Genomic DNA, 27,982 nt, shown 5'->3' on the forward strand with positions numbered 1-27,982 from the left:
CGCGTGTGCTCTACAGCCTGGGGGCTCAGTAGTTGTGGCACCTGGGCTCTCTAGCTGTGGCACACAGGCTTAGTTGCCCTGCGGCACCTGGGATCTTGGTTCCCCGACCAGGGATTGAACCCGCGTCCTCTGCGTTGGAAGGCAGATTCTTAACCACTGGACTAGTAGGGAAGTCCTAGCCAATTAGATCTTTAAATTTACTCGGTTCCATTTTTGCACATTAATGGAAGTCAGCCTCTAAAATGCACTGCTATGGTATTTTCACTATAGCCATCCAAATATTCTGGAATAGAGTGTGGAGAGAATAACTCAAGTACAAATTATGAGTATGTAATCTCCCCAAGTATGCTGCTTGATTCCTTCATTGAAAGAAATTGTTACAGATACATTTTCAGCCCTGAGAGCCTAATAGTGCATTCTCAGTTTCTGTAATATATTACTGAGGTGGGGTAAAACTGTGTTGGTAGAAAGAACATGATTAATCCGTGGTTTTAAAAAAAGTGATTTATTAAATAAGAGACCTATGATACATTCTGAATAAAACAGCAGCAGCAATTAAATGTGAATCATATAACTACAAATACTATTTGGTTTCTTCTGACTAAATTCCACTCTTGGTTAACCGCTCTTTATTCAATTTCCAAGAATAAGACTAACTTTTCAGACTTCCCTGGTGGCGCAGTGGTTAAGAATCCACCTGCCAATGCAGGGGACAGGGGTTCAAGCCCTGGTTCTGGAATATCCCACATGCCGCACAGCAACTTAAGCCTGTGCGCCACAACTACTGAGCCTGTGCTCCAGAGCCCATGCTCTGTAATGAGAAGCCTGCACACCACAACAAAGAGTAGCCCCTGCTTGCCACAACTAGAGAAAGCCCATGTGCAGTAATGAAGACCCAAGGCAGCCAAAAATAAATTTACTGAAAAAAAAGACTAATTTTTCATTAACCATTGCCATTCAGTGGAGAACGTAACCACCATTTCCAGTGCATTATTTCTAACAAATAACGAGTCCTAGTAACCTGTGACTCTCCTCCCATGAAAAGTCCAGTCCTTAATGCTTGGTCTGTTCATTGTCGGTTGGAAGAACATTCTGTACTATAACCCACTAGCTATGGATGGGCACCTTGAACATAAGCATGATAACTGATATCATAGGTTTACATTATTCTCTGCCATTCCCTGATTCTAATTCATTCAATATTGTTATGTAACTCAGTATTTTCTTTTTTCTTTTTGGCTAGGTCGGGTCTTAGTTGTGGCACATGGGATCTTTATTGAGGCATGCGGGATCTTTCATTGCAGCAGACTGGGTCTTTGTTGTGGCAGGTGGGCTTCTCTCTAGTTGTGGCATGAGGGTTTTCTCTTCTCTAGTTGTGGCACGCATGCTCCAGGGCACATGGGATATGTAGTTTGTGGCACGCAGGCTCTCTAGTTGAGAAGCGCAAGCTCAGTAGTTGCAGTGCGTGGGCTAGTTTCCCCACAGCATGTGGGATCTTAGTTCCCTGACCAAGGACTAACCCACATCCCCTGCATTGGAAGGCGGATTCTTTCTTTTTTTTTGCGGTATGCGGGCCTCTCACTGTTGTGGCTTCTCTCGTTGCAGAGCACAGGCTCCGGATGCGCAGGCTCAGCGGCCATGGCTCACGGGGCCAGCCGCTCCGTGGCATGTGGTATCCTCCTGGACCGGGGCATGAACCCGTGTCCCCTGCAACAGCAGGCAGACTCTCAACCACTGCACCACCAGGGAAGCCCGGAAGGCAGATTCTTTACCACTGGACCACCAGGGAAGTCCTTTAGTATTGTTTTTCCAGGAAAGGTGGATATGAATGAACCACACCTAGTGAATTTGGCCCCTTCGTCTTGACTCCATCCCAGAGACCATCAGGAAATTCCTGTAAGAAAGGTATAAAATCAAAAGACTTCAAATCTTAGCTTGAAATTCATAAAGTAGCAATGCAGCCTTTTCAAGAATACTCAAATGAAATACTCTACATTTTATTAGAACAGAAGGGCCATTTCCACATGTCCTTGCTGCAGTGATATACATAAGTTTTAATATTTTGTGACTTGTAATTATTCTGTAGTATGTAACATCTCAGGTTAATCTCAGAGAAGTAAAGACTTAGTTATTCCTAGTATGGATTATTGGATGTATGGCGTGTTGTAAGAATTGGCCAAAAAATTTACACGTTACATTTGTAAGGATTCTCCCCAACACGAGTTCTTTGGTGAATCTTAAGAACACACTGTTTCTTAAAGGTATTTCCATGTTTAATATATCTGTATAGTTTCTGTCTTGCATGAATTCACTCATTACGCCAAAGATGTGAATACTTGATTAAAAAAACTGTACAACAGTCATTACATTTGTAAGGTTGCTCTTCAATATAACTTTTTTTTTCCTTTTTGGCTGCTTTGGATCTTTGTTGCGGTGCACAGGCTTCTCATTGCAGTGGCTTCTCTTGTTGCAGAGCACGTCCTCTAGGTCCACGGGCTTCAGCAGTTGTGGCACAAGGACTCAGTAGTTGTGGCTCGCGGGCTTTAGAGTGCAGGCTCAGTAGTCGTGGCGCATGGGCTTAGTTGCTCCGCGGCATGCGGGATATTCCTGGACCGGGGCTCGAACCCATGTCTCCTGCACTGGCAGACGGATTCTTTTTTTTAAATAAAGTTTTATTTATTTACTTATCTGGCTGGGTTGGGTCTTCATTGGTCTTCATTGCTGCACAGGGGCTTTCTCTAGTTGTGGCAAGTGGGGTTCACCCTTGGTTGCAGTTCCCGGTCTTCTCCTTGTTGTGGCTTCTCATATTGCAGAGCATGGGCTCTAGGCACGTGGCCTTCAGCAGTTGTGGCACACAGACTCAGTAGTTGTTTCACGGGCTCCAGAGCGCAGGCTGAGTAGTCACGGTGCATAGGCTTAGCTGCTCTGCGGCATGTGGGATCTTCCCAGACCAGGGCTTGAACCCGTATCCCCTGCATTGGCAGACGGGTTCTTAACCACTGTGCCACCAGGGAAGCCTTATAACTCCTCTTACGTTCCACAGTTTTGGTCTTTGAGTAAAGCCTTAGCCTGCACATTACTTTTGTACGGTTTTTCTGGAAGATGTATATTTTCAAGTCTAGTGCAGTGTGAGGCCTGGATAAACCTCTGTCCATACATCTATACGGCTTCTCCTCAATATGGACTCTCAGTTGTTGTATAATACTTGAACTCAAGGTAAAACTGTTGCCACTCCCGCTGCATTTGTAAACTATTGCTCCAGTATGTTCCCCCTTTTATGTCTGGATAAAATCCTTGCTATGCACATTAGATTTGTGTGGTTTGTCTCCAAGACATATATTCTTATGTATCCTGAAAGTAAGCAATAACTCAAAACTTTGCCACACTCCTTGCATTTGTAAGTACAAAGTATTTGGTGAACCCCGAGTGTAGGCAATACCTAAAAAGCCTTGCCACATTCAGTAAACGTGTAAGGTTTTGTCCAGGACGGATTACCTGATGACTGGTGAAATGTGACCCGAGTAAGGGTTTTACACACTCATATCATTTGTAAGGTTTCTCTCCAGAATGAATTCTTTATAGGTCAAAGGTCAAACCATTCTCTAAAAGCCTTGACACACGCAATACATTTATACAGCTTCTACTGAGTATGAATTTTCTCATGAAGCCTAAGGAGGGAACACCTTCTAAAAGCCTTGCAACACTGATTACATTTGTAATGTCTCTCACCGGTGTGGATTACCTGATGGTAAGAAAGGCCTGAACGCAAAATAAAGACTTTGCCACAATCAAGTCATCTGTTAAGTTTTCTCTCCAGTATGAATTCTCCGATGATACACAAGGTGAGACCTGTAACTGAAGAATTTTGCACATACTTCACATTTAAATGGTTTCTCTCCTGTATGGATTACCTGATGGGAAGTTAAGGTTGATCGCATACTAAATGCTTTGTTACACTCGTTACATTTGTAAGGTTTCTCTCCAGTATGAATCCTACGGTGAGTCACGAGTTGTGAACTTTGTCTGAAGCCCTTGCCACACACGGCGCATTTATGTGGTTTCTCTCCCGTATGGATGACCTGATGGGAAGTTAAGGTTGACTGCACGCTAAATGTTTTGCCACATTCGTTACATTTGAAAGGCTTTTCTCCTGTATGAGTCCTCTGGTGATTCACCAGGTGATAAGTCTGTCTGAAGCCCCTGCCACATACATTACATTTATGTGGCTTCTCTCCTGTATGGATTACCTGATGGGAAGTTAAGCCTGATCGCACACTAAATGCTTTGCTGCACACATTACATTTGTAAGGCTTCTCTCCAGTGTGAACTCTACAGTGAGTCACGAGGTGTGAATTTTGACTGAAGCCCTTGCCACACACGTCACATTTATGTTCTGTCTCTCCTGTATGGATTACCTGATGGGAAGTGAGGCTCGAACGCACGATAAACGCTTTGTCACACTCATGACACTTGTATGGCTTCTCCCCAGAATGAATTCTCTGATGGATTTTAAAGTGTGATTTTTGACTAAAGACCTTTCCACATACATCACACTTATATGGTTTCTCTCTTTTATGGATTATCTGATGTGTAGTGAGAGTTGAACGCTGAGTAAAGGCTTTGCCACATTCATTACACTTGAAAGGGTTCTCTGCATCGTGAATTCTTTGGTGAATCCTGATTTCAGACTGTTGCCTAAATGACTTCCCACATTCGTTACATTGGTAAGGTCTCTCTCCAGTATGGATTACCTGATGATTAGTTAGGCTTGAAAGAGCGATATAGGCTTTGCCACACACGTCACATTTGTACGGTTTCTCTCCAGTGTGAATTCTTCGGTGAATCTTGATGTAATACCATTGCTTAAAGGCCTTGCCACATTCAAAACACTTATATGGTTTCTCTCCAGAATGACTTTTCTGATGGTCAACCAGGCTTGAACTTTGGCTAAAAGCTTTGCCACACTCATTACATGTGTAAGGTTTCTCTCCACTATGAATTCTCTGATGTCTTGTAAGATGTGAATTTTGACTAAAGACCTTGCCACACTCATTGCATTTGTAAGGTTTCTCTCCAGTATGAATTGTCTGATGACGTGCAAAGTGTGAATTTCTAATAAAGACTTTGCCACATACATCACATTTATATAATTTCTTTCCTATATGAATTTTCTGATGTTTAATGAGGTTTGAGTGAAAATTAAAGGTTTTGCCACACTCACTACATGTGTAAGGTTTCTCTCCACTATGAATTCTCTGATGTCTTGTAAGATGTGAATTTTGAGTAAAGACCTTGCCACACTCACTGCATTTGTAAGGTTTCTCTTCAGTATGACGTCTCTGATGATTTGCAAAGTGTGAATTTCGACTAAAGACTTTGTCACATATATCACATCTATATAATTTCTTTCCTGTATGAATTTTCTGATGTCTGATGAGATTTGAGCGAAGAGTAAAGGCTCTGCCACACTCATTACATGTGTAAGGTTTCTCTCCACTATGAATTCGCTGATGACTTCCAAGGTGTGCTTTTTGACTAAAGAGCTTGCCACACTCATTACATTTGTAAGGTTTCTCTCCAGTATGAATTGTCCGATGACTTGCAAGGTGTGAACTTCGACGAAAGACTTTGCCACATACATCACATCTGTATGATTTCTTTCCTGTGTGGATTATCTGATGTCTAGTGAGGTATGAGCCCCGACGAAACATTTTGCCAAACTGACGACATTTGTAAGGTTTTCCCTTGTATGCTTTCTGTTCCTGTGCCAGTCCTGAAAGATGGATAAGATCATTCCCATATATATTAGAAATGTTGGCCTGGACACTAGGAGTAATTCTTTCAAGTATTGAAAATAAGCCTCTACTGTTGGCAGACTTCACAGCTTGATTACATTCATAAATTTTCCCTTCAGTTTGATATATCAGCAGTTTATCCCGAAAGCTTGATCCAAGCCTATTTTCAACAGGCTTGTTACCTGCATCCCTTTTCCAATGTTGATTACTTTTATAAGTGAGATTTTCTTTACAGGTTATAGGCATTCCTTTGCAATTTCTTTCATCTCTCCACTGATACTCAAAGACATGCATATTTTCCTGGATTTCCTTGAAGTAAAAATCTCTTATTTCACGGCTTTCACATGTTTCCAACATCACTGTTTGGAATATTTCTCCTCCATCACTGTTCACTTTAGGTTGTAATTTCTTCATTACATATATATGACAGATATCTACAAGATATAAAGAACCATAGGAATCCTATTAATTATAGTCCAGAACAAAGTCATTTCTTGTTGATAACATGATATTAAACCAAAAATAATACTTATCCTGAACAGAGTAATAAAGCTTCCCAAACAAAATGTTCAAAATTTAAGGAACAGTAAAGAAATATGATCCCTTACGAAAGAAAGCGATAACATGTATTTCAAAGTAATCTTAGGTGGGGTATAACGTTTAAAAGTTGTGAATCGCTATGCTGTACACTCGAAACTTATATAATATTGTAAATCAACTACACGTTAATAACAAAATAAGGATATATAACTGAGAAAAATAAAAAAAATTAAAAAATAATAATTTTAGGGTAGCCTAGTTCCAAAACACCCTATGACAAAAACCCTAATGCTGTACAAACTTGTATTAGCTCTCAAAAAAAGGGCATTTTCCCACCATGACCCCAAAGCACAGTAATTGGCAGTAAGCATACTGCTGTCTTTTTTTTTTTTTTTTTTTTTTGGCCACACCAAGTGGCTTGTAGGGTCTTAGTTCCCCAACCAGGGGTCAAACCTGGGCCCATGGCAGTGAAAGCGCTGAGTCCTAACCACTGAACTGCCAGGGAATCCCACTGCGGTCTTGTAACTGAGGAGAAAAAAGTATTATATTGTACGAAATTTCTGCATATTTGTACGTAAGTAAATGCTGAAGAACCGACAATGCGTTGTAATGGTAAATAATCCAAAACAAGCTTACCTGAGGGATAATGTAAGCAAATGGCAGTTTAGTATTGAAAACCAGATAGCATTGAGCTATGGCCTATCTAGGCAGTTACCTTAAATTATTGGCCCCAAAGTGTATGTAATACAGTGTGCATTGAAAATTTATTTATTTTTAATATTTATTTACTTTATTGATTTATTTTTGTCTGCGTTGTGTCTTTGTTGCTGCACGCAGGCTTTCTCTAGTTGTGGTGAGCAGGGGCTACTCTTCGTTGTGGTGCGTGCACGGGTTTCTCATTGCGGTGGCTTCTCTCGTTGCAGAGCATGGGCTCTAGGTGCACAGGCTTCAGTAGTTGGGCTCGTGAGCTCTAAAGCACAGGCTCAGTAGTTGTGGTGCACGGGCTTAGTTGCTCTGCAGCATGTGGGATCTTCCTGGATCAGGGCTCTAACCTGTGTCCCCCTGCATTGGCAGGTGGATTCTTAACCACTGAGCCGCCAGGGAAGCCCTGAAAATTTATTAACTAGGATCACAGACAATGTTGTTGGGATCAATTACAAATAAAAACATCCAAGTTATAATGTAGACAAACAGATAGCTCACAATAAACATGAAAGTTAGTATTTTTTAAAAGTAACCTTCAAATCTTTACTGTGAAACATGAAATATTCTAAGCCCAATTTTTCAAATAAGGGCATCAGACTCACAGGGTTCATGTACATGAAACCAATTTACACAGAAAGTAAGTGAGAGATACAGGATATGAATACCAAGAGTTCAGAAAGAAAACTTCAAGGGTGAGCTGTATATAGCATTACTCAGCCTTCCTTCCTGGAAATGGTTTCGCAGGCACCACCTCTGCACATATAAATTAAGGTCCTACCTAGTGAAATTAATTCACTGTAGGAATACACATGATTTTTTACAATGTGAAAAGTGTGGGAAGACAGTGGGATGGGTGAAAAAAGGCTCTGGGAATTAGGGAGTTCAGAAGAAAAAACCAAACATGCTAGCAAATAACAGTGTATTCCATCCACATCAAGCGACCATGTGAGGAAAGGTCAGAACTGGGAAGGCCAAGAATGGAGGACAAGGAGTAATGGACGTGTGGGAACACAGCTTGTGCTCTCTAAACTGTGGGAATGTAACTGTACCAGGGCAATGAGAATACTGAATGGAGAAGAAAAGAAGAACTGGTTTAGCAAGTAGTACTGTACCATCTCGTTTTTAACCACGGGGCTTATGCCATGGGCATGCAACAAAAGCAAAAGAAAGTTTACAACGGAGAGAGTGTGATATTGTAAAGAGAAAGCAGGTTTTTATCTCTAGCAATATCTGGTATGAAATGTACCAATTTTAATATCCATGAGTTCCATTTCCAGGAATATATATTCAAGAGAAAAACACGGGTTTCTCTGCTGGCTCAGTGGTTAAGAATCCGCCTGCCAATGCAGGGGACATGGGTTCAGCCCTGGTCCGGGAAGATCCCACATGCCATGGAGCAACTAAGCCTGTGCGCCACAACTACTGAGCCTGCGCTCTGGAGCCCACAAACTGCAACTACTGAGCACACGTGCCACAATTACTGAAGCCCGCGCACCTAGAGCCTGTGCTTCGCTACGAGAAGCCACTGCAATGAGAAGCCTGTGCACTGCAACGAAGAGTAGCCCTGATCACTGCAACTAGAGAAAGTCCGTGCTTAGCAACAAAACCCCTCCCCAAAAAAGAGAGAGAAAAATACACAGACATTACCGGAGATACATCCAAGAATGTAAGAAGCAGGATTTGGAAGGAAAACATAGGAAATGGCCATCAAAAGGAGATAGATAAGTTTATTCTGCACATTTTCTTGCAGATAGAATGAAACCTTACAGTATAGCAAAGCAGGGAGACAAGAGTTCACAATGATAATCTCCTAGCTGGGTGGGCAGACAGTCTGTTTCAAGAAACAAAGATAACAGGAGGTGTTTCCCAAGGTATGAGCATTTTAAGATGTGATCATATTAGTTAAAAAAAAAAAAAGGGGGACTTCCCTGGTTGCACAGTGGTCAAGAATCCGCCTGCCAACGCAGGGGACATGGGTTTAAGCCCTGATCTGGGCAGATCCCACATGCCAAGGAGTAACTAAGCCCGTGAGCCACAACTACTGAGCCTGTGCTCTAGAGCCCGTGAGCCACAACTACTGAAGCCCGTGTGCCACAACTACTGAAGCCCACGTGCCACAACTACTGAAGCCCGTGCTCCACAAGAGAAGCCACTGCAATGAGAAGCCCGCGCACCGCAACGAAGAGTTAGCCCCCACTCACCACAACTAGAGAAAGCCCGCGAATATTATTAACTAAATTATTAATTACCTAACATTGTAAAAATTTTAACAATTTGTCATATCAACTTTTTAGACTAAGACTCCTTATTTGGTGTTAAAAACAACAGTGTTCCTTTTGCTGTCCTGCTCTAATTACTGGAAATCATAGCACTGGATCTCTTAACACAATCTCTGCCATAAAAAAGACATGAAAAAAAAAAAAAGACATGAAAAACGATGTTGGCAAGATAGACCAGTAAACTCCAGGCACTTAGCCCATGGAGACACTGAATTAACAACAATATACAACAAGAACAAAAATCTTTGTGGGTTTTGTTTTGGTTTGGTTTGGTGTTTTTTTGGCTGCACCACATGGCTGGCAGGATCTTAGTTCCCTGACCAGGGACTGAACGTTGCCCTCAGCAGTGAAAGCACAGAGCCTTAAAGACTGGACCACCAGGGAATTCCCAACAAAATCCTTTGGAATAACTCCAAGAACCAGGTGAGAAGCTGAAACACCCAAAGAAATGCCTACACTCAAAACACAGAACCAAAAAGTGTAATCATGATTTTTTGACTCAATCCCTCCAAGGCACAATAAGGTGAGAATAAACAGGAGAAAGTTTCCCAGTTCCCAGCTCCTCCTTTAGGAGAAAATGCAAATCAAACCCTCAAGGAGATATCACTTCACACCTTTAGAATGGCTATTATCAAAAAGACAAAAGAGGGGGAATTCCCTGGTGGTCCAGCAGCCAAAAAAAAAAACAAAAACAAAAAACCCAAGAGGTATGAGTGTTAGTAAGGTTGTGGATTAAAGAGAACCCTACGGTACTATCAGAAGATTATAATTCGTTTTAGTCACTGGAAAAAACTAATTACAGTCAAAATATTTTTTTTAAAGCACCACATAACAGTTATTCCACATGTGGGTATATACCGAAAAGAAATGAAGTCATCCCTATCACACAGAGGTATCTGCATTCCTATGTTCATTAAAGCAGTATAAGCCATAGCCAGGGTATGGAAACTACCTAAGTGTCCAACTAATGAATGCATTAAAAAAAATCTCATTTCTATAGAAAATGAGATATTATTCAGCCATAAGAAAGAATGAAATCCTGCTATCTGTACCAACGTGGAGAGCATTTGAAGGGATTATGCTAAGTAAAATAAGTCTGAGAGAAAAACAAATAAAGAATAATCTCACTTATAGTTGGGGGGAAAAAAAGCCAAACACAAACAGAAAGTAAAATAGTGATTACCAAAGGCTGGGGCATAGCAGAGATGGGGAGATGTTAGTCAAGATGAATTAGTTCTGGGGATCTAACATACAGCATGCTGACTATGATTATTAATACTGTATTATATACTTGAACGTTGTTAAGACAGTAACCTGCTAATGTTCTCACCACACAAACAAAATTGTACTTATGTGAGTTAATGGATGTTTTAACAAACATACCTGGTAATCTTTTCAAAATATAAACGTGTAGCAAATCATTACACTTAACTTACACAATATTATATGTTGATTGTATCTTAAAGCTTGAAAAAAAAAATACAAAGGAATGCACATAAAAGATAGTGGTTTATCACGTGAATAAAAATAATTTTAAAAATGAAAAGAAAAAGAAAAAAAGACCATAGGAAACAGAGTCAAAGCTAGAAAGAAAAAAAATTAAATTAAGAGATATACAAAAAGAATAAAAAACTACAGAAAATCACAATATTAAAAGTTGGTTCTTTGATCAGATAGACATAATAAACCCTTAAGTAGATTAACTAACCAAAAAGAGAGAAGACCGAATAACTAAAATAAAAAATGAAAGTGGGGGCATTACAATTGATTCCACAGAAATAAAAAAAAAATTAGAATACCAAGAATAATTCTATGCCTAAATATTGCAAAATCTGAATGAATTCCCAGAGACACACACCTATCAATAGAGTCATGAAGAAATAAAAAATCTGAACAAACCCATTCCTTGTAAGGAGACTGAGTCACTAACCAAAAATCACTGATCAAAATCAAAGGAGAGGGCTTCCCTGGTGGCGCAGTGGTTGGGAGTCCGCCTGCCGGTGCAGGGGACGCGGGTTCGTGCCCCAGTCTGGGAGGATCCCGCATGCCGCGGAGCGGCTGGGCCCGTGAGCCATGGCCACTGAGCCTGCGTGTCCGGAGCCTGTGCTCCGCGGCGGGAGAGACCACAGCAGTGAGAGGCCCGCATACCGCAAAAAAAAAAAAACCCTGGTGCTCCAGTGGTTAAGACTCCGTGCTTCCACTGCAGGTCAAGGTTTGATCCCTGATTATGGAATTAAGATTCCACATGCCGCATGGTGCAGCCAGAAAAAAAAAAAGAAAGAGAGAAAATCCAAAGGAAAGCTAGATAGCGTCACTACTGAATTCTACCCAAAATCTTAAAAGAATTAAGATCAAGCTTCTTCAAACTCTTCCCCAAAATTTGAACAGGAAACACTTCAAAACTCATTATGAGGCTAGAATTACTCTAAAATCAAAGTCAGTCCAAAACTGTACTTCCCTGGTGGCGCAGTGTTTAAGAATCCTCCTGCCAATGCAGGGGACACAGGTTCGAGCCCTGGTCCAGGAAGATCCTACATGCCACGGAGCAACTAAGCCCGTGCACCACAACTACTGAGCCTGCACTCTAGAGCCTGCGAGCCACAACTACTGAGCCCGCATGCCACAACTGCTGAAGCCCATGCACCTAGAGCCCGTGCTCTGCAACAAGAGAAGCCACAATGAGAAGCTCGAGCACCACATCGAAGAGCAGCCTCCACCGCCGCAACTAGAGAAAGCCTGCACGCAGCAATGAAGACCCAACGCAGCCAAAACTAAAATATAAAATAAATAAATCTTAATATTGATGCAAAACTCATCAATCAAACAAGAGTAAATGAAATTTAACAGTACTACAAAAGGATTATACAGTACAACCAAGGAGGATATATTCTTGGAATGCAAGGATGCTCCAACAAATGAAATCTTTCAATGTAAAACTGCACATTAAATATAAGAAAATACACTACATGATTATCTCAACTGATGCAGAAAAGCATTTGACTAGTTAACAGCCTTTCATAATAAACACACTCAATAGAGTAGGAATAGAAATAAATACAGTAACACAGTAAAAGACTAATATAAAAAGCCCACAGCTAACATCATACACAATGGGGAAAGACTGAAAGCTTTTTCTCTCAGATCAGGAACAAGACAAGATACCTGCTCTCACTATTTCTATTAAACACATAGCTGGAGTCCCAGCCAGACAAATGGGCAAGAAAACAAAATAAAAGGTATCCAATTAGAGAAAGGAGAAGAAAATTATGTCTGTTTAGAGATGACATAATCTAATATGTAGAAAAAACATGAGATTCCACAAAAAAATCCTGATATAAGTAACTAATGAATTCAGAAAAATTGGAAGATATAAAGTCAACATGTAAAAATTGTATTCTATATGTTAATGATGAACAATTAGAAAGAAAATTGAGAAAACATTTCCATTTCAAATAGCATCAAAAAGAATAAAATACTTAGGCAAAACCTTAGCCACATAAAAAAGACTTGTACACTGTAACTAAAATCGTTGGTGAAAATTATTAGAAAATACACAAGTAAATGCAGATATCCCCAGTTCATGGACTGAAAGACAATATTGTCATTACGTCAATACCAACAAAATGATCAAGAGATTCAAAGCAATACCTAGCAAAACCACAATATCAATTTTGGAAAAAATAAACACTTACATCCTGGGACATACACTGAATCTCAAGAGACCCTGAATAGGAAAAACAACCTTGAAAAGAACAAAGTTGAAGGTCTCATACTTCCTTATTTCAAAATTTATTAAAAAGAAAAATTAATAGTAAGGGTATGGTACCAATATAAAGACAGACAGAAACACCAGTGGAAAAGACGTCAGAAATAAACTCTTGCATATACAGTCAAATGATGTGCCACAAAGGTGTCAAGATTCCTCAATGAGGGAAAAGCAGCCGCTTGAAAAAAAGATGTTGAGAAAATCAGATACCCACATGTAAAAGAATGTAGCTGGACTGCTGCATGAACCCATGTAAAAAATTAACTCAAAACAGAACAAAGATCTAGGGACTTCCCTGGTGGTCCAGTGGTTAAGAATAAACCTTCCAAAGCAGGGGATGTGGGTTCGATCCCTGGTCGGGGAACTAAGATCCCACATGTCGTGGGGCAACTAACTCCACGCACTGCAACTACTGAGCCCGCGTGCCACGACTAGAGAGAAGCCTGTGTGCCACAACGAAAGATCCCACATGACACAACAAAGATACCACATGCTGCAACTAAGACCCAACACAGCCAAATAAATAAATAAATAATTTTTAAAAAATAGAACAAAGATCTAAACATACAATCTAAAAGCATAAAACTCCTAGAAGAAAACATAGGAAAAAATCTTAATGGCACTGGATACAGCAATGATTGAGAACATACCACTGCAAAAGCAGAGCAAACGGAAGTAAAAACAGATAAACTGGACTACATCAAAATTACAAACTATTGTGCATCAAATCACACTCAGTACAGTGAAAAGACAATCTGCAGAACGGGTAGAAAATATTTGCAATTCATGTATGTGATAATGGGTTAATACTGAAAATATATGAAGAACTGTAAGAGTCTGGTCACCAATTTCACAATGAAGGGCCATTCCCCAATTCAACCACCCACGCATTACAAAAATAAAACAAGAACACTGAGAATATCATAAAAATATAAACCTGCTGACTAAATAAATAAAAAGTCAAGTTCATTTATAACGCATAGAGGGACTTCCCTGGTGGCACAGTGGTTAAGAATCTGCTTGCCAATGCAGGGGACACGGGTTTGATCCCTGGTCCGGGAAGATCCCACGTGCCGCAGAGCAACTAAGCCCACGAGCCACAACTACTGAGCCCATGTGCCACAACTACTGAAGCCCGTGTGCCTAGAGCCCGTGCTCCGCAACGAGAAGCCACCACAATGAGAAGCCCATGCACCGCAATGAAAGTAGCCCCCCTCACCGCAACTAGACAAAGCCCGCAAGCAGCAACGAAGACCAAACGCAGACAAAAATAAATAAATAAGTAAAAATTTACTTTAAAAAAAGAAAAAACAGTACTTCATTGAAGGCATCATTCAACTTCATAAGCTCTCTCATTAAGATGCTTCAAAATGGGCTTCCCTGTTGGCGCAGTGGTTAAGAACCCACCTGCCAATGAAGGGGACAAGGGTTCAAGACCTGGTCCAGGAAGATCCCACATGCCGAGGAGCAACTAAGTCCGTGAGCCACAACTACTGAAGCCCGCGCACCTAGAGCCAGTGCTCTGCAACAAGAGAAGCCACTGCTCTGCAACAAGAGAAGCCACTGCAATGAGAAGCCTGCGCACCACAATGAAGAGTAGCCCCCGCTTGCCTCAACTAGAGAAAGCCCGTGCGCAGCAACGAAGACCCAACGCAGCCAAAAATAAAATAAAAAAATTATTTAAAAATAACACACACACACACACACACACACACACAAAAAGATGCTTCAAAGCAGTATTTGTTGGGCTTCCCTGGCGGCACAGTGGTTGAGAGTCCGCCTGCCGATGCAGGGGACATGGGCTCGTGCCCCGGTCCGGGAAGATCCCACATGCCACAGAGTGGCTGGGCCCGTGAGCCATGGCCGCTGAGCCTGCGCGTCCGGAGCCTGTGCTCTGCAACGGGAGAGGCCACAACAGTGAGAGGCCCGCATACCGCAAAAAAAAAAAAAAAAAAATAGTATCTGTTGAAGTCGGATAAACAATGACACATACAGGGTATGAAAACTGTGGAATGAACAGTTTAGTCAACAGACCCAGAGATATGAGGATGTGAACTTGGACAATGTTGACCCAAGGAGAAATTCCTATACCATTTATTGAGGCTCCAAGGGGATGATGATTAGTATATGTGAAAAACATTGTCACAGTTGCTCTTGAGACACGCTTTTGTGATACTCCTCAAAACCAGAAAAAAAAAAACTGGAAACACTTATCAGTCAAGTGTTTCTTTGTGTTTTTTTTTTTTTTCTAGCCATGCAGCATGTGGGATCTTAGTTCCCTGACCGGGGACTGAACCTGCGCCCCCTTCACTGGAAGCACAAAGTCTTAACCACTGGACCACCAGGGAAGTCCCCCCACAAGCTCCTGTGATGCTTTCTATTTCAGTATCCTAGGACATGCTGACTACTCTAGTGAATAGCTTCAAGTGGTGCTTCTGTATGTAGCAGAATAATATTGCGACGAATTAGTAAACATATCTCCATCAAGAATGCTATGTTTCCAGACTTCACTGATGGCGCAGTGGTTAAGAATCCACCTGTCAATGCAGGGGACACGGGTTCGAGCCCTGGTCCAGGAAGATCCCACATGCCACAGAGCACCTAAGCCCATGCGCCACAACTACTGAGCCTGCACTCTAGAGCCCGCAAGCCACAACTACTGAGCCCACGTGCCACAACTACTGAAGCCCACACGCCTAGAGCCTGTGCTCCGCAACAAGAAAAGCCACTGCAATCAGAAGTCCGCATACCACAACGAAGAATAGCCCCCGCTCGCCACAACTAGAGAAAGCCCACATGCAGCAACGAAGACTGAACACAGTCAAAAATAAATAAATAAATTAATTAATTTAAAAAAAAAGAATGCTATGTTTCCAAGTAAACCCACTCCACAGGAGAGTGAAGTTATTCATCACCTAAAGACGGCTTACCACAGCAACAAACAAACAAAAGGATGAAATATCAAATACCTAAGAATGGGTATTTTAAAAGCAATTTCAGAGGCAAAATCATGCAAACTAAAGAAAATATGACATCAACAAGAGTCTACATTCCCAGACTAAGTAGAGAGGTAAAAGAACAAGAAAAATACAATATATTGGGGTCAGATATTATAGAACTTTAACACGGGACCATGGGCTCTACCCATAGTCGCCAAGCTCAGAGATTCATATGTGCTCCCCATATGGGACTGGGGATCAAAGAGAATCTCTTCGTCCATACTGTTTACAGTTTTCCTAAGTAACAGTTACAGAAGATCCAACCCATTTCCCCATTACACACACCCAAAAGTATGTGGCAAAAGCAGAACAGAAGAAATGGCTGAGGGGGAATTCCCTGGCAGATTCACTGGTTAGGATTCCGGGTTTTCACTGCCACGGGCCCAAGTTCAATCCTTGACTGGGGAACTAGGATCCTGCAAGCCACACGGCACAGCCAAAAAAAAAAAAAGGAAAAACGAAAACAAAAAACGAAGAAATGGCTGAGGGATCTGAATGGCAGACATGACCTGAAACAGATCCATGCAGGTTCTGAGATGCCAGATGGAATCAAAGAGCAGCCACTGTTTTCCCATCACTTAATTAGTTCTTCCAAGTACACCAAACTGAGACAGGTCCAGGGGTTTCGACTATGGAGGCCTCAGCTCTTATCTATATGGACTAAAAATTGAAAATCCCATGCAATCAAGTATAGAAGAAGAGACCAAGGGGGAAACAGATTCCTTTGAAACAGCTCACCACGTGCTACTCAAATCAAGCAACAAGACCCAGACGGCAGAGTGTAGATCACGATAAAGACCTTGCCTTTGATTCTACTGGAGCTGCAGCACCACAGGGAGGTGAAAGGATGAATTTTACACGTTGAAGGATAGTGTGCTATGTTGGGGAGAAGAAAAATTTCCCCTGAGAAAAGTTCATAAGTAATAAACTTAGAATTTCCTAAAGAGCTCTCCAAACACCATTAATGGTGTGGCTTCCTCTCTGCCCATCTGAGTTCTGACCTGTGTTCATACTTTTGATACATCCCCAGCCATTGTTTTTTTGCTATTTTCATGTCACTCTTCACAGTCAAGGGCTCTTCCTCTTGCTCCAAAATGCAAATAATATTCAGGTCAGGAACAGAAATAACTGCCGAAAAGAGAAAATAAATAATATGTTGTAGGTTTTCCAGAATCCCAGCTCTTTGATCAGCACAGGAGTGAGCACACAACAAATGGATCTCAAAAAATATTTCACAAATTCATTCATTCACTGCTTGCCTCCTTCTGAATGCAGAGAGAATAGTAATAATATGCAGATAGCTGGCTTTCTTCCAAGAAGTAGTGACTCAGGGCTTCCCTGGTGGTGCAGTGGTTAAGAATCTGCCTGCCAATGCAGGGGACACGGGTTAGAACCCTGGTCCAAGAAGATCCCACATGCCGTGGAGCAACTAAGCTCCTGTGCCACAACTACCGAGCCTGCACTCTAGAGCCCGCGAACCACAACTACTGAACCCGTGAGCCACAACTACTGAAGCCTGCACACCTAGAGCTTGTGCTCCACAACAAGAGAAGCCGCCACAATGAGAAGCCTGCGCCCTGCAATGAAGAGTAGCCCTCGCTCGCCACAACTGGAGAAGGCCCACGTGCAGCAATGAAGACCCAACGCAGCCAAAAATAAAAATTAAAATAAATAAATAAATTTATTTTTTTAAAAGATAGTGACTCAAAAGAACAGCGGTATGAAATAGGGCATCAGATATTTTAAGTTTCCAATTGGGCTTTATCAATACTTAAGCTCTGGAACAACTCCTGGTGTATCATGAAGTGGGCAGATCACCAGAAGAAAGGACAACGTTAAACTCCTGAAACTACACCATGAAGCTTTTCATGTCTGAGTCAACAGGGCTTTGAGCTCAGTGAAGCAATGCAGGGACTCCCAAAAGGTACAGAAGGGAAAATGCAAAGATACATAAGGGCAGATCCCAATGTCTAGAGGGAAGTTATCCTCACCCAGGGAGACCAGGTTCTTGTAGGTCTCCAACATCACGTCCCTGTACAAGGCCCTCTGAGCAGGGTCCAGGCATTCCCACTCCTCCTGAGAGAATTCAATGGCCACATCCTTGAAGGTCAACTGTTCCTGAAATGAAAACACATTTCAACAAGGGGCCATGAGGAGAGTCCTTATTTTCACACAAAATGAGAAGAGGAAAGAGGGGTAAGGATCAATTCAGTTGAAGTATGTATTCTGACAGATCCATGTGAATGTATTTAGAGCAAATTATGGGTCTCAAATTTTAATTTCTTATGCTTTTTCATAGAGATTATAATATCTTCCATTCAATATGGATTTTTCTTTTTTTGGACAATACATGAAATGCATACAAATAAAATTCAACAACAGGATGTCCAGGCAGAAGTGTTATATATTATGTTTCACACACTGAGTGATATTCAATATTCAGAGGAGCTACAGTATAACTGGTGTCTTCAGAGATGACAAAGTCCACAGTGGCTTTAAAGAAAAGTCAAAATCTTAAATTATGATGATGATACCAAGAGCAATGACTAAAGGTGTCTGAATGCTTCCTATATGCTAAGTATTACTCTGAATGGTTTACATGTATGAACTTGTTATCAACATAATAGTCATTAGAGAAAGTCCCATTTTTATTTTTCAGAGGAGTAAACTGTGTCCAAGACACTCTAAGAAACTTGCCTCAGAACAAACAGCTAGGAAATGGCACTGCAAGAACGAAAACTCAGGTAATCAGACTTTAGAATGGAACATAAAATATCAAAGTTAAGTGACGGATAGAGGATAAACGTACACTGACAGAGGGTTCCCTGAGAAAACTTGAGACAATTTCAAGGTTAACTTATAGAACTGCATAAAAGGTCACTACAGACACACACACACACACACACACACACACACACACTCTCACACACTGAAGATATTAATAATCTTCCTACTATAAAACATTAATGTGATAGTGTAGGAAAAATTTAAAGCCATGGAATACACTCAAGATATAATTTCAGGGACTTCCCTGGTGGTACAGTGGTAAAGAATCTGCCTTACAATGCAGGGGAAGCGGGTTCAATTCCTGGTCAGGGAAATAAGATCCCACATGCTGCAGGGCAACTAAGCCCACATGCCACAACTAGTGAGCACTCCCGCGCCTAAAATAGAGCCCGCGTGCCGCAAACTACAGAGCCCATGTGCTCTGGAACCCTCACACCACAACTACAGACCCCATGCACCCTGGAGACCGCGTACCAGAACTAGAGAAGAGAAAACCCGCACGCCACAACCAGAGAAGACCATGCACCACAATGACGAGCCCGTGTGCTGCAACTAAGACCCAACACCAAAAATAAAATAAACAAATAATAAATCTTTAAAAAAAAAAAAGATATAATTTCAACTGCTAAAAAACATAAAACTTACTAATGAAATGATGTCTTTTATAAAAGCCATGGACTTCCACATTCATGCACTCAGGCACTGATGTGTAAACACATAATTAACTGAAATGAGAGGTGTCTCAGTCCACGCACTCTGGAGCCCTTGCGCCACAACTACAGAGCCCACGTGCTCTGAAGCCCGCATACCACAATGTGAGAGAAGCCTGCGTGCCGCAAGAAAGATCCCGCAAGCCTCAACTAAGTCCCGACGCAGCTAAAAATTTTAAAAAAAAGAAAAGGTACAAACATGAAAAAATACATAGAATACTTTATCTCCCATCTCTTATTAGTGTTACACAGAAATTTAACAGATTAAGATAAAAAAATTTATCACAGTATTAAATACTTCCAAAAATCACTGCATAATTAAAAACCATGACAAAAATGAAATTGGGGGAAAACCTTATTAAGCAAAAATATTTCATCAAACGTCATGATCAGAAGAAAACGCTGGATGCATTTCCGCTGAAATTACTGCAGAGAAAACTGGGCTGGTCAGGGCTCCTGCCATTCACCACTATACAGTATGTCTGAGCAAGCAGAAGATATAAAAGGGAGGAAAACAAAAAAAGGGAGGAAAAAATAGAGAGTGAGAGTGAGAAACAGAGAGAGAGAGTCAAAGCGCTAGAACTGTTAAAAATCACAAATCTAAGGGCATGGATAGGATTAAAGTGACATGAGGGAAAAAGATATTCCCTGATAAAGAGACAGCTGGGGTAACTACATAACATCAGACAAAATAAAGACAAAAAATGTCACAAGAGACAAAACACATTATATAATGATAAAAGGGTTAATTCACCAAAAAAATATAACAATTATAAATATTTATATATCTAATATTAGAGCTCCCAAATATATGAAGCAAACATTGACAGAAATGAAGCAAGAAATAGACAGTAATAGTACAGTAACAGTATAAGACTTCTATGCCCCGGTTATACTTAGGGATGGAACCAAACAGAAGATCAGTAAGGAAACAGAGGACTTGAACAACACTATAAACCAATGGGAACAAATGGATATATAGAGATCACTCCATCCAATAACAGCAGAAAACAACCTTGTCAAGCACACATGAAACATTCTCCATGACAGACAATTTGTTAGGCCACAAACCAAATCTTAAGAAGTTTAAGAAGATTGAAATAATAAAAAGTATCTCCTCTAACTCACGGAAATGAAAACAGAAACAGATAACAGAAGAAAAACAAATACCCATAAAATCTGGAAATTAATCACCTCCTTCTTAAACAACCAACAGGATAAAGAAGGAATGACAAGGGAATTTTTAAAATATCTGGACGAAAATGAAGTATAAAATATAATGTACCGGGACTTCCCTGGTGGCGCAGTAGTTAAGAATCTGCCTGCCAATACAGGGGATACGGGTTCGAGCCCTGGTCCAGGAAGACCCCACATGCCGCAGAGCAGCTAAGCCCGTGCGCCACAACTATCAGGCCTGTGCTCTAGAGCCTGCAAGCCACAACTACTGAGCCCACGCACCACAACTACTGAAGCCCACGTGCCTAGAGCCCGTGCTCCACAACAAGAGAAGCCACCACAACGAGAAGCCTACGCATTGCAACGAAGAGTAGCCCCCGCTTGCTGCATCTAGAGAAAGCCCGTGCACAGCAATGAAGACCCAACGAAGGCAAAAATTAATTAACTAATTTTTTTAAAAAGGAGAAAAGATCTCAAATCAGAACGAAAGAGGTAATAAAGATAAGACCAGAGATAAATGAAATATAAAATAGGAAAACTACATAAAAATCAAAAAAGCAAAAGTTGGTTTTTTGAAAGGATGAACAACTTGACAGCTAGGCTAAAAAAAAGAAAATATTGAATTAACTAAAATCACAGATGAAAGAGGAAAAACTGTAACTGAATCATAGAAAATTTTAATCACTATTAAAAGAGAGTACTGTGAACAATTTTATGCCAAAAAATTACATAACCTAAAAGATATGGGTAAATTCCCAGAAAAACACCCTACAAAGATCTAATTACGAAGAAATAAAAAATGTGAACAGAGTCATACCTAGAGAGATTGATGCAGTAATCAAAAACCTGCAAAGCAAGGATGATTCAGCACAGAAAGAATCAATCAATACACCACATTAACAGAATGAATGAAAAATAACACATGATCATCTCAACTGATGCCAAAAGAGCATTTGACAAAATTCAAGGACATTTAAAGATAAAAACACTCAGTAAATTACCTCAGTATAATAACAGCTAATATTAAAAGCACATAGCCAAGGTGCCTCTCCCCGCCCCGTGCTTGGTGCGCCGCGGCCACCGAGCCCAGCGAGCCCAGCGGAGCCACCCGCGCCGCGTCGCCGGTTTAATCATAGTGCGGGGCTGCGGCCGGAGGTGGCGGTAGTGAGACCAGCGCTGCGCCCCAGCCCCCCTTTCCCTCCATAGTTTCTCTCCGCTCCCATGAGTAACTTGGCTCCGGGTACTCTGCTCGGCTGCCCACACACCACCCGCTGCCCGGGACCACGCCGCCGGGCACTGCTGCTAGCAGACCCCTTCTGACCACCCTCTTGCTGCGCAGGCTGGGGCGCCTCTCCCCACTACGCCCCCCGCCACGGAAAGTTAAGTTTGAAGAGGGGGGAAGAGAGAAACATGGACATGAAGAGGAGGATCCACCTGGAGCTGAGGAACCAGACCCGGGCAGCTGTTCGAGAACTTGTCCTGGACAACTGCAAATCAAATGATGGGAAAATTGAGGGCCTAATGGCTGAATTTGTGAACTTAGAGTTCCTCAGTTTTATAAACGTAGGCTTGATTTCAGTTTCAAATCTCCCCAAACGACCTAAATCGAAAAAGCTTGAGCCCAGTGACAACAGAATCTTTGGAGGTCTGGCTATGTTAGCAGAAAAACGTCCAAATCTTACACATCTAAACTTAAGTGGAAATAAACTGAAAGATATCAGTACCCTGGAACCTTTGAAGAACTTGGAATGTCTGAAGAGCCTGGATCTGTTTAACCGTGAGGTAACTAACCTGAATGACTACCGAGAGGGTGTCTTCAAGCTCCTGCCCCAGCTCACCTACCTGGATGGCTATGACCGAGAGGACAGTGAAGCTGCTCACTCAGATGCCGAGGTGGATGGTGTGGATGAAGAAGAGGACGATAAAGAAGGAGAAGATGAGGACCAGGGGGAGGAGGAGGACGGTGAGGAAGAAGAGTGTGATGATCAAGAGGATGAAGATGAAGATGTAGAAGGGGAGGATGAAGACGAAGTCAGTGGGGAGGAAGAATGTGGACATGATGGAGAAGCTGATGAAGATGATGAGGATGAAGATGAGGAGGAAGAAGAGGAACAAAGCGGGAAAGGTGAAAAGAGGAAGAGAGAAACAGATGATTTAGGAGAAGATGATTAAGACCCCAAATAACCTGCAAAAAAAGAACTGCTCACATGGATTTGGTAGCTGTTGGAAAAAAAAAAAAAAAAAAGGTAGCGGTGATACAAACCCCAGGACACCCACCCACCCAAAGAGCCAAAGAATAGTTCCTGTGACATTTCACCTTCCTCCATTTAGTCCCTCTTGGAAATCCACCACCACCAAGCTTGGGGACTTCACCCCAACAGAACTGTAAGCGTTGTTAGGTTTTCGTGTAAGACTCTTGCTGTAGCGTGGATAGCTGTGATTGGTGAGCCAACCGTCCGTGGCTGCCAGTTACACTGAGATTGTAACAGCATTTTTACTTTCTGTACGACAAAGAAGCTTTGTAAATAAAATCTTAACATTTTGGGTCTGTTAAAAAAAAAGAAAAAAGCACACAGCTAACATCAAAATCAATGGTAAAAGATGAACGCTTTTCCTCTAAGGTCAGAAAGAAGGCAAAGATGTACACTCTCTGCACTACTATTCAGCAACGTACTGCAATACCCAGCCAGAGCAATTAGGCAAGAAAAATACAGAAGTAAAATTATCTTTTTTTTGCAGATGACAAGATCTTATATGTACAAAACCATAAAGATACCACAAGAAAAATGTTATAAATAAAAAACGATATTAGAAAAGTTGCAAGATACAAAATCAACACACAAAAAAAATCACTGCTTTTCTATACACTCAAAATGAATAATCTGAAAGGAAACAATCATTTTTACTATAGCATCAACCAAAAAAACACTTAGTAGTAAATTTAGCCAAAGAGGTGAAAGACTTGTACACTGAAAACTACTAAACTCTGCTAAAAAATAAACAGAAACACATCCCCTACTCATGAATTGGAAGACTTAATGCTAGAATTCATACGGGATTTTAAGGGATTCCAAGTCGACAAAACACTCTTGAAAAAGAAGAAAGATGGATGCCGTGCTGTTTTAGATTTCAAAACACATTAAAAAGCAAAATAGCATGGCATTGGCATAAACAGATATTTAAACAAATAAACCAGGGATTTCTCTGGTGGTCCAGCAGTTAAGACTCCATGCTCCCAATGCAGGGTTTGATCCCTGGTCCAGGAACTAGATCCCACATGCATGCCACACTAAGAGTTTGCATGCCACAACAAAGAAGTCTGCATGCCGCAACTAAGAAGTACGCATGCCACAACTAAAGATCCCACATGCCACAACTAAACATGTTGCAATGAAGATCCCGAGTGCCACAACGAAGACCCAGTGCAACCCCAAAATAAATACATAAATTAAAAAAAAAAAGAATAAAACAGAACATTCAAAAGTAAACCCCTGCACATACGCCAACTACTTTTTGACAAGAATGCTAAGACTACACAAGCGGAAAGGACAGTCTTCAACAAATGCTGCTGGGAAATGGAGTATCTACCAGTAAAAGAATGAAGCTGAAACATTACCTGCATCAAACTTAAAAAACCTTCTGTGTGTCAAAGGACACAGTGAGTAGTGTGAAAAGACAACCCCGAAGGAATGAAGGTGATGAAGATGATTTAAAGAATCTCTACGTGTCAGAGACTTAGGCTGATTTCATAGTTTAAAATCAGTGATGGAATAAAACACCATCTATCACTGATGTCTCTGAACTTTCCATTCCATTCCCAATGATTAAGATTTTGAATGAAGTACACTCATTTAGCTTCAAGTGTACTAAACAGTCAGAACTGATTTCCCCTTATTGGTCTATGTTCTAGGTTTTACCAGGTATTTGTACATATTACTGTGACTTCCACGTGCAGCTTCTTTATCCTTGTTTACAGAGGGTGGACGTTACATCCAGATGGGGCCCCTAAGCAATCCCTGCTGCCCAATAGCACGGACACGGTGTCTCCAACTCATGGGTGTGAAGCCCTGCCCAGGACTATGCCTAGTGGAGACTCTAAGTGGAGATGACAGGCCCTGAGGGAAGCCCCCAGGTGAGTGTGAATGTACAGGTGTCAGGCTCAGAGTCAGAGAGTAGCGAGCCCAAAGAAGGGCATTTCAGGAAGGACAGACAGAAGAAACAACTGAGAATATGACTTTACCTGAGAAAGAGCCATTTCTGACTCCTTTTCTTTCCTCTCCCTCCTCTTCTGGGCTTCTTCCTCAGGCAACGTGAGTCTTTAGAGGTTGACCTTGAAAGTTGAAAACAGGCTGTTTAATGCTTACAATCAACACACCCCCTTCCTGAGTCACCACCACACACACAGGGAAGCCCTCAGCATGTGGAACAGATGGTCCTCTGCTACCCACTGTCCCAGGAGGGACTCAGGACAGTAATTCCCACACAGAGACCAACAAGTCAGTTTTCCCACCCTTTCCTTCAGATCAGGCTCCCTTCCAGGTGAGGCCCTCACGTACCCAGCAGCAGCGGGCACCTCAGCTGGACCCGACGATCCCCTGCAGGTCACAGACCAGCCCTGGTCCATCCCCACGCAGAGCAGAGCCCTCACCCTCAGCCCAGATCTCAGCCCTCAGGAACGGGAGGACCTGGAGCCATGATGCTCAAATGGATACAAATCAGAATCACCCAGGGAATTTTAAATATTACTGAGGCTGGGCCAAACCTCAACTATTTGAAGGGGAATATCTGGTCAGGGCACACAAAACATATGTGCAAAATGCATCAGCAATCTAATGTGAAGTCTGGGTTAAGCACCACTCAGAGGAATCAAGCCCAGCACACCTCTCACTCTGTCTTTTCCAGCTTTACTGAGGTATAACTGACTAATGAAAATGGTATATATCATATATATGGTGTGATCATTTGATGTGATAATTTGACAGGCACATGCAGTGTGAAATATTTATCACAATCAAGGAATTAACATATCTATCAACTCACAATTACCATTTTTCATGTCTGTGCGGTGAGAACACTTAAGATTTACTCTCAGGACTTCCCTGGTGGCGCAGTGGTTAAGAATCTGCCTGCCAATGCAGGGGGCACGGGTTCGAGCCCTGGTCCGGGAAGATCCCACATGTTGTGGAGCAACTAAGCCCGTGCGCCACAACTACTGAGCCTGAGCTCTAGAGCCCGCGAGCCACAACTACTGAGCCCACGTGCCACACCTACTGAAGCCTGTGCGCCTAGAGCCCGTGCTCCGCAACAAGAGAAGCCACGGCAGTGAGAAGCCCGCACTGCGACGAAGAGTAGCCCCTGCTCACCGCAACTAGAGAAAGCCCGTGCATGTGCTCGCTTCAGCAGCACATATACTAAAATTGTAATGAGAAAGCCTGTGCACAGCAACGAAGACCCAACACAGCCAAAAATAAATAAATAAATAAATTTATTTAAAAAAAAAAAAAGGCACCATGTAGTGACAGAGTCAGTCATTTCTCGCTGTACGATTCCTGTCCATAGTCCTCTACCCCATGTTAGGAAAAGGGAAGGGGGTGACCCACAACGGAGTGACGTCACTGCCCGCTGGCTGAACAGGGCTTGCAAATGGAAGTTATCTTCTGTTACAAATAATTACAAAATGCACAAGCCCTGTGCACAGGAGTTCTGCACTTCTCATCCTTATCTGTATAATGTAAACAAACAAGTTTTATTTGTATTCGATTCTAAAGCCGCAAATCAATATATTACACCTTAATCATCCACATTCAAACAACTCACCATCCATCTGGATCCAGTTTCCCACCTCTACCTGCACTACTATGTGTTTCCATGTCATTCCGTTTATATATCTCTGTATTTCATTCTCTCTTTTTATTCCCCTCTGCTCTACTGCTCTTTCTCTCCGCCTATTTCTTCCCTCACTCCCGTCCTGCCGCACTCTGCAACTTGTTATTTCTCTTGTTCTTCCTCCTCAACCTTTCTGATTGCCCAAAACCTCCATATATTCCTTCCTCTTTCTCCATCTCTGCTCCCTCTCTGTCCTCGGGTTACACCCCTTCTATCCCTGTCACCTTCCCTTTGACTTCCACTCTCTGGCACCCCACACGGCTACGTGTCCTTCCTGCTCTCTCCTCCTCTGCTCTCGCCTCCAGTTGTCCGCTTTCTCTCCCAGCACCATGTTGCTCTGTTGGCCATTCTCCAAATAAGTCGAACTAGGGACCGAAGAACACTGGGTGTTCACGCAGAAAGACCGGCCTGAGGAGAAGCGGAGGACAGAGGGGCGGGGAGGTAGGGAGGGGTCTCCGGAGAGGGCGGGCTCTCCAGAATCCCAGGACCGGGAAGAGGACGCGGCCTCTCTGGGAGCGGGGCGGCCAGCGCTGCCCTCCAGAGGCCGAGGCTTGGGGGACGCGCATCCACCTCGCGGAAGAGGGCTTTACAGGCCGAAGGCGGAGACAGTAAAAGGTTTCAAACAGCAAAACGGCGCGAAAGGCGGTGTCTACGTGGACCGAAGGCCGAAAACCCAAGGACCGGGACGGGCCTCAGAGCGATTTCAACCCCAAAGGGAAACGACCCCCACTGTGAATTTCTTTAGGATGTAAGGGCGGGGGCGAGTACTTAAAATTCCGCAGTAAGGGGCTTCCCTGGTGGCGCAGTGGTCGAGAGTCCGCCTGCCGATGCAGGGGACACGGGTTCGTGCCCCGGTCCGGGAAGATCCCACATGCCGCGGAGCGGCTGGGCCCGTGAGCCATGGCCGCTGAGCCTGCGTGTCTGGAGCCTGTGCTCCGCAACGGGAGAGGCTACAGCAGTGAGAGGCCTGCGTACCGCAAAACAAAAAACAAAAAAATTCCGCAGTAAGTCCCACACTCTGAGGATGTATTGGGGGGTGCGTCCGAAGCGCAGATACAGTAGAAAGAAGAAACTCACGCACCGAAGAGTGACTTCAGCTCTCCGTGGTGACCCAGGTTGGTCTCTCCGCTTCCGCGTTCGTAGAACACTGCGCAGGCACAGAAGGAGCAGCCTGGGGGCGGGGACTGCGAAAGGCGCTTACGCGAGGAGGCGGGGCGAGGAGAGCGCCCAGGCCTGCGGGGGAGCCCCCCCAAAGGGCGGGGGCAGGAGGCGGGGGGGGGCCTCTGCATCCCCTCCCCCACCCCAGGCCTTGCCTGTAAAGCGTCTCTTTAGGGATTTA

General features: G+C 42.6%; 4 protein-coding genes across 11 annotated transcripts in view; 1 reads left to right on the plus strand and 3 right to left on the minus strand.

Annotated features, from left to right (window-relative positions):
* LOC307178866 (uncharacterized protein) overlaps positions 1–27,982 on the minus strand; it is a 342,766-nt gene that overhangs the window by 203,489 nt on the left and 111,295 nt on the right. The window lies entirely within an intron of this gene.
* Positions 1–27,982, minus strand: part of LOC307178861 (uncharacterized protein) — a 389,700-nt gene that overhangs the window by 44,520 nt on the left and 317,198 nt on the right. The window lies entirely within an intron of this gene.
* LOC307178855 (uncharacterized protein) lies at positions 487–27,782 on the minus strand. 7 transcript variants are annotated; one of them, XM_079907447.1, is made up of 5 exons: positions 27,725–27,750; positions 26,909–27,051; positions 24,998–25,087; positions 18,076–18,202; positions 487–6,229 (listed from the first exon to the last, which is right to left on the minus strand). In XM_079907447.1, exons 3-5 carry the CDS (start codon positions 25,010–25,012, stop codon positions 3,801–3,803), a joined length of 2,571 nt encoding a protein of 856 aa, XP_079763573.1. In that variant the 5' UTR covers positions 25,013–25,087; positions 26,909–27,051; positions 27,725–27,750; the 3' UTR covers positions 487–3,800. The 7 variants fall into 7 exon arrangements, with proteins under 7 accessions (XP_079763573.1, XP_079763574.1, XP_079763572.1 ...); XM_079907448.1 differs by having other exon boundaries at positions 26,909–27,008; positions 27,725–27,742; XM_079907446.1 differs by lacking the exon at positions 26,909–27,051 and having other exon boundaries at positions 27,725–27,782.
* LOC307178658 (acidic leucine-rich nuclear phosphoprotein 32 family member D-like) lies at positions 22,168–23,218 on the plus strand (the record flags this gene model as incomplete). Its single annotated transcript, XM_079907037.1, has 1 exon — positions 22,168–23,218. The coding sequence occupies one exon, from the start codon at positions 22,168–22,170 to the stop codon at positions 22,927–22,929; it is 762 nt and encodes a 253-aa protein (XP_079763163.1). The 3' UTR covers positions 22,930–23,218.

Source organism: Stenella coeruleoalba (assembly GCF_951394435.1).
Source record: "Stenella coeruleoalba genome assembly, chromosome: 20".
Classification (NCBI taxonomy): domain Eukaryota; kingdom Metazoa; phylum Chordata; class Mammalia; order Artiodactyla; family Delphinidae; genus Stenella; species Stenella coeruleoalba.

What these genes read in the sequence shown, in the direction of transcription:
- LOC307178855 (XM_079907446.1), bottom strand. An exon ending in CAAGAACCTGGTCTCCCTGG is followed by an intron (nt 6,230 to 18,075) that starts GTGAGGATAACT and finishes TATATCTTGTAG; the next exon opens with ATATCTGTCATATATATGTA.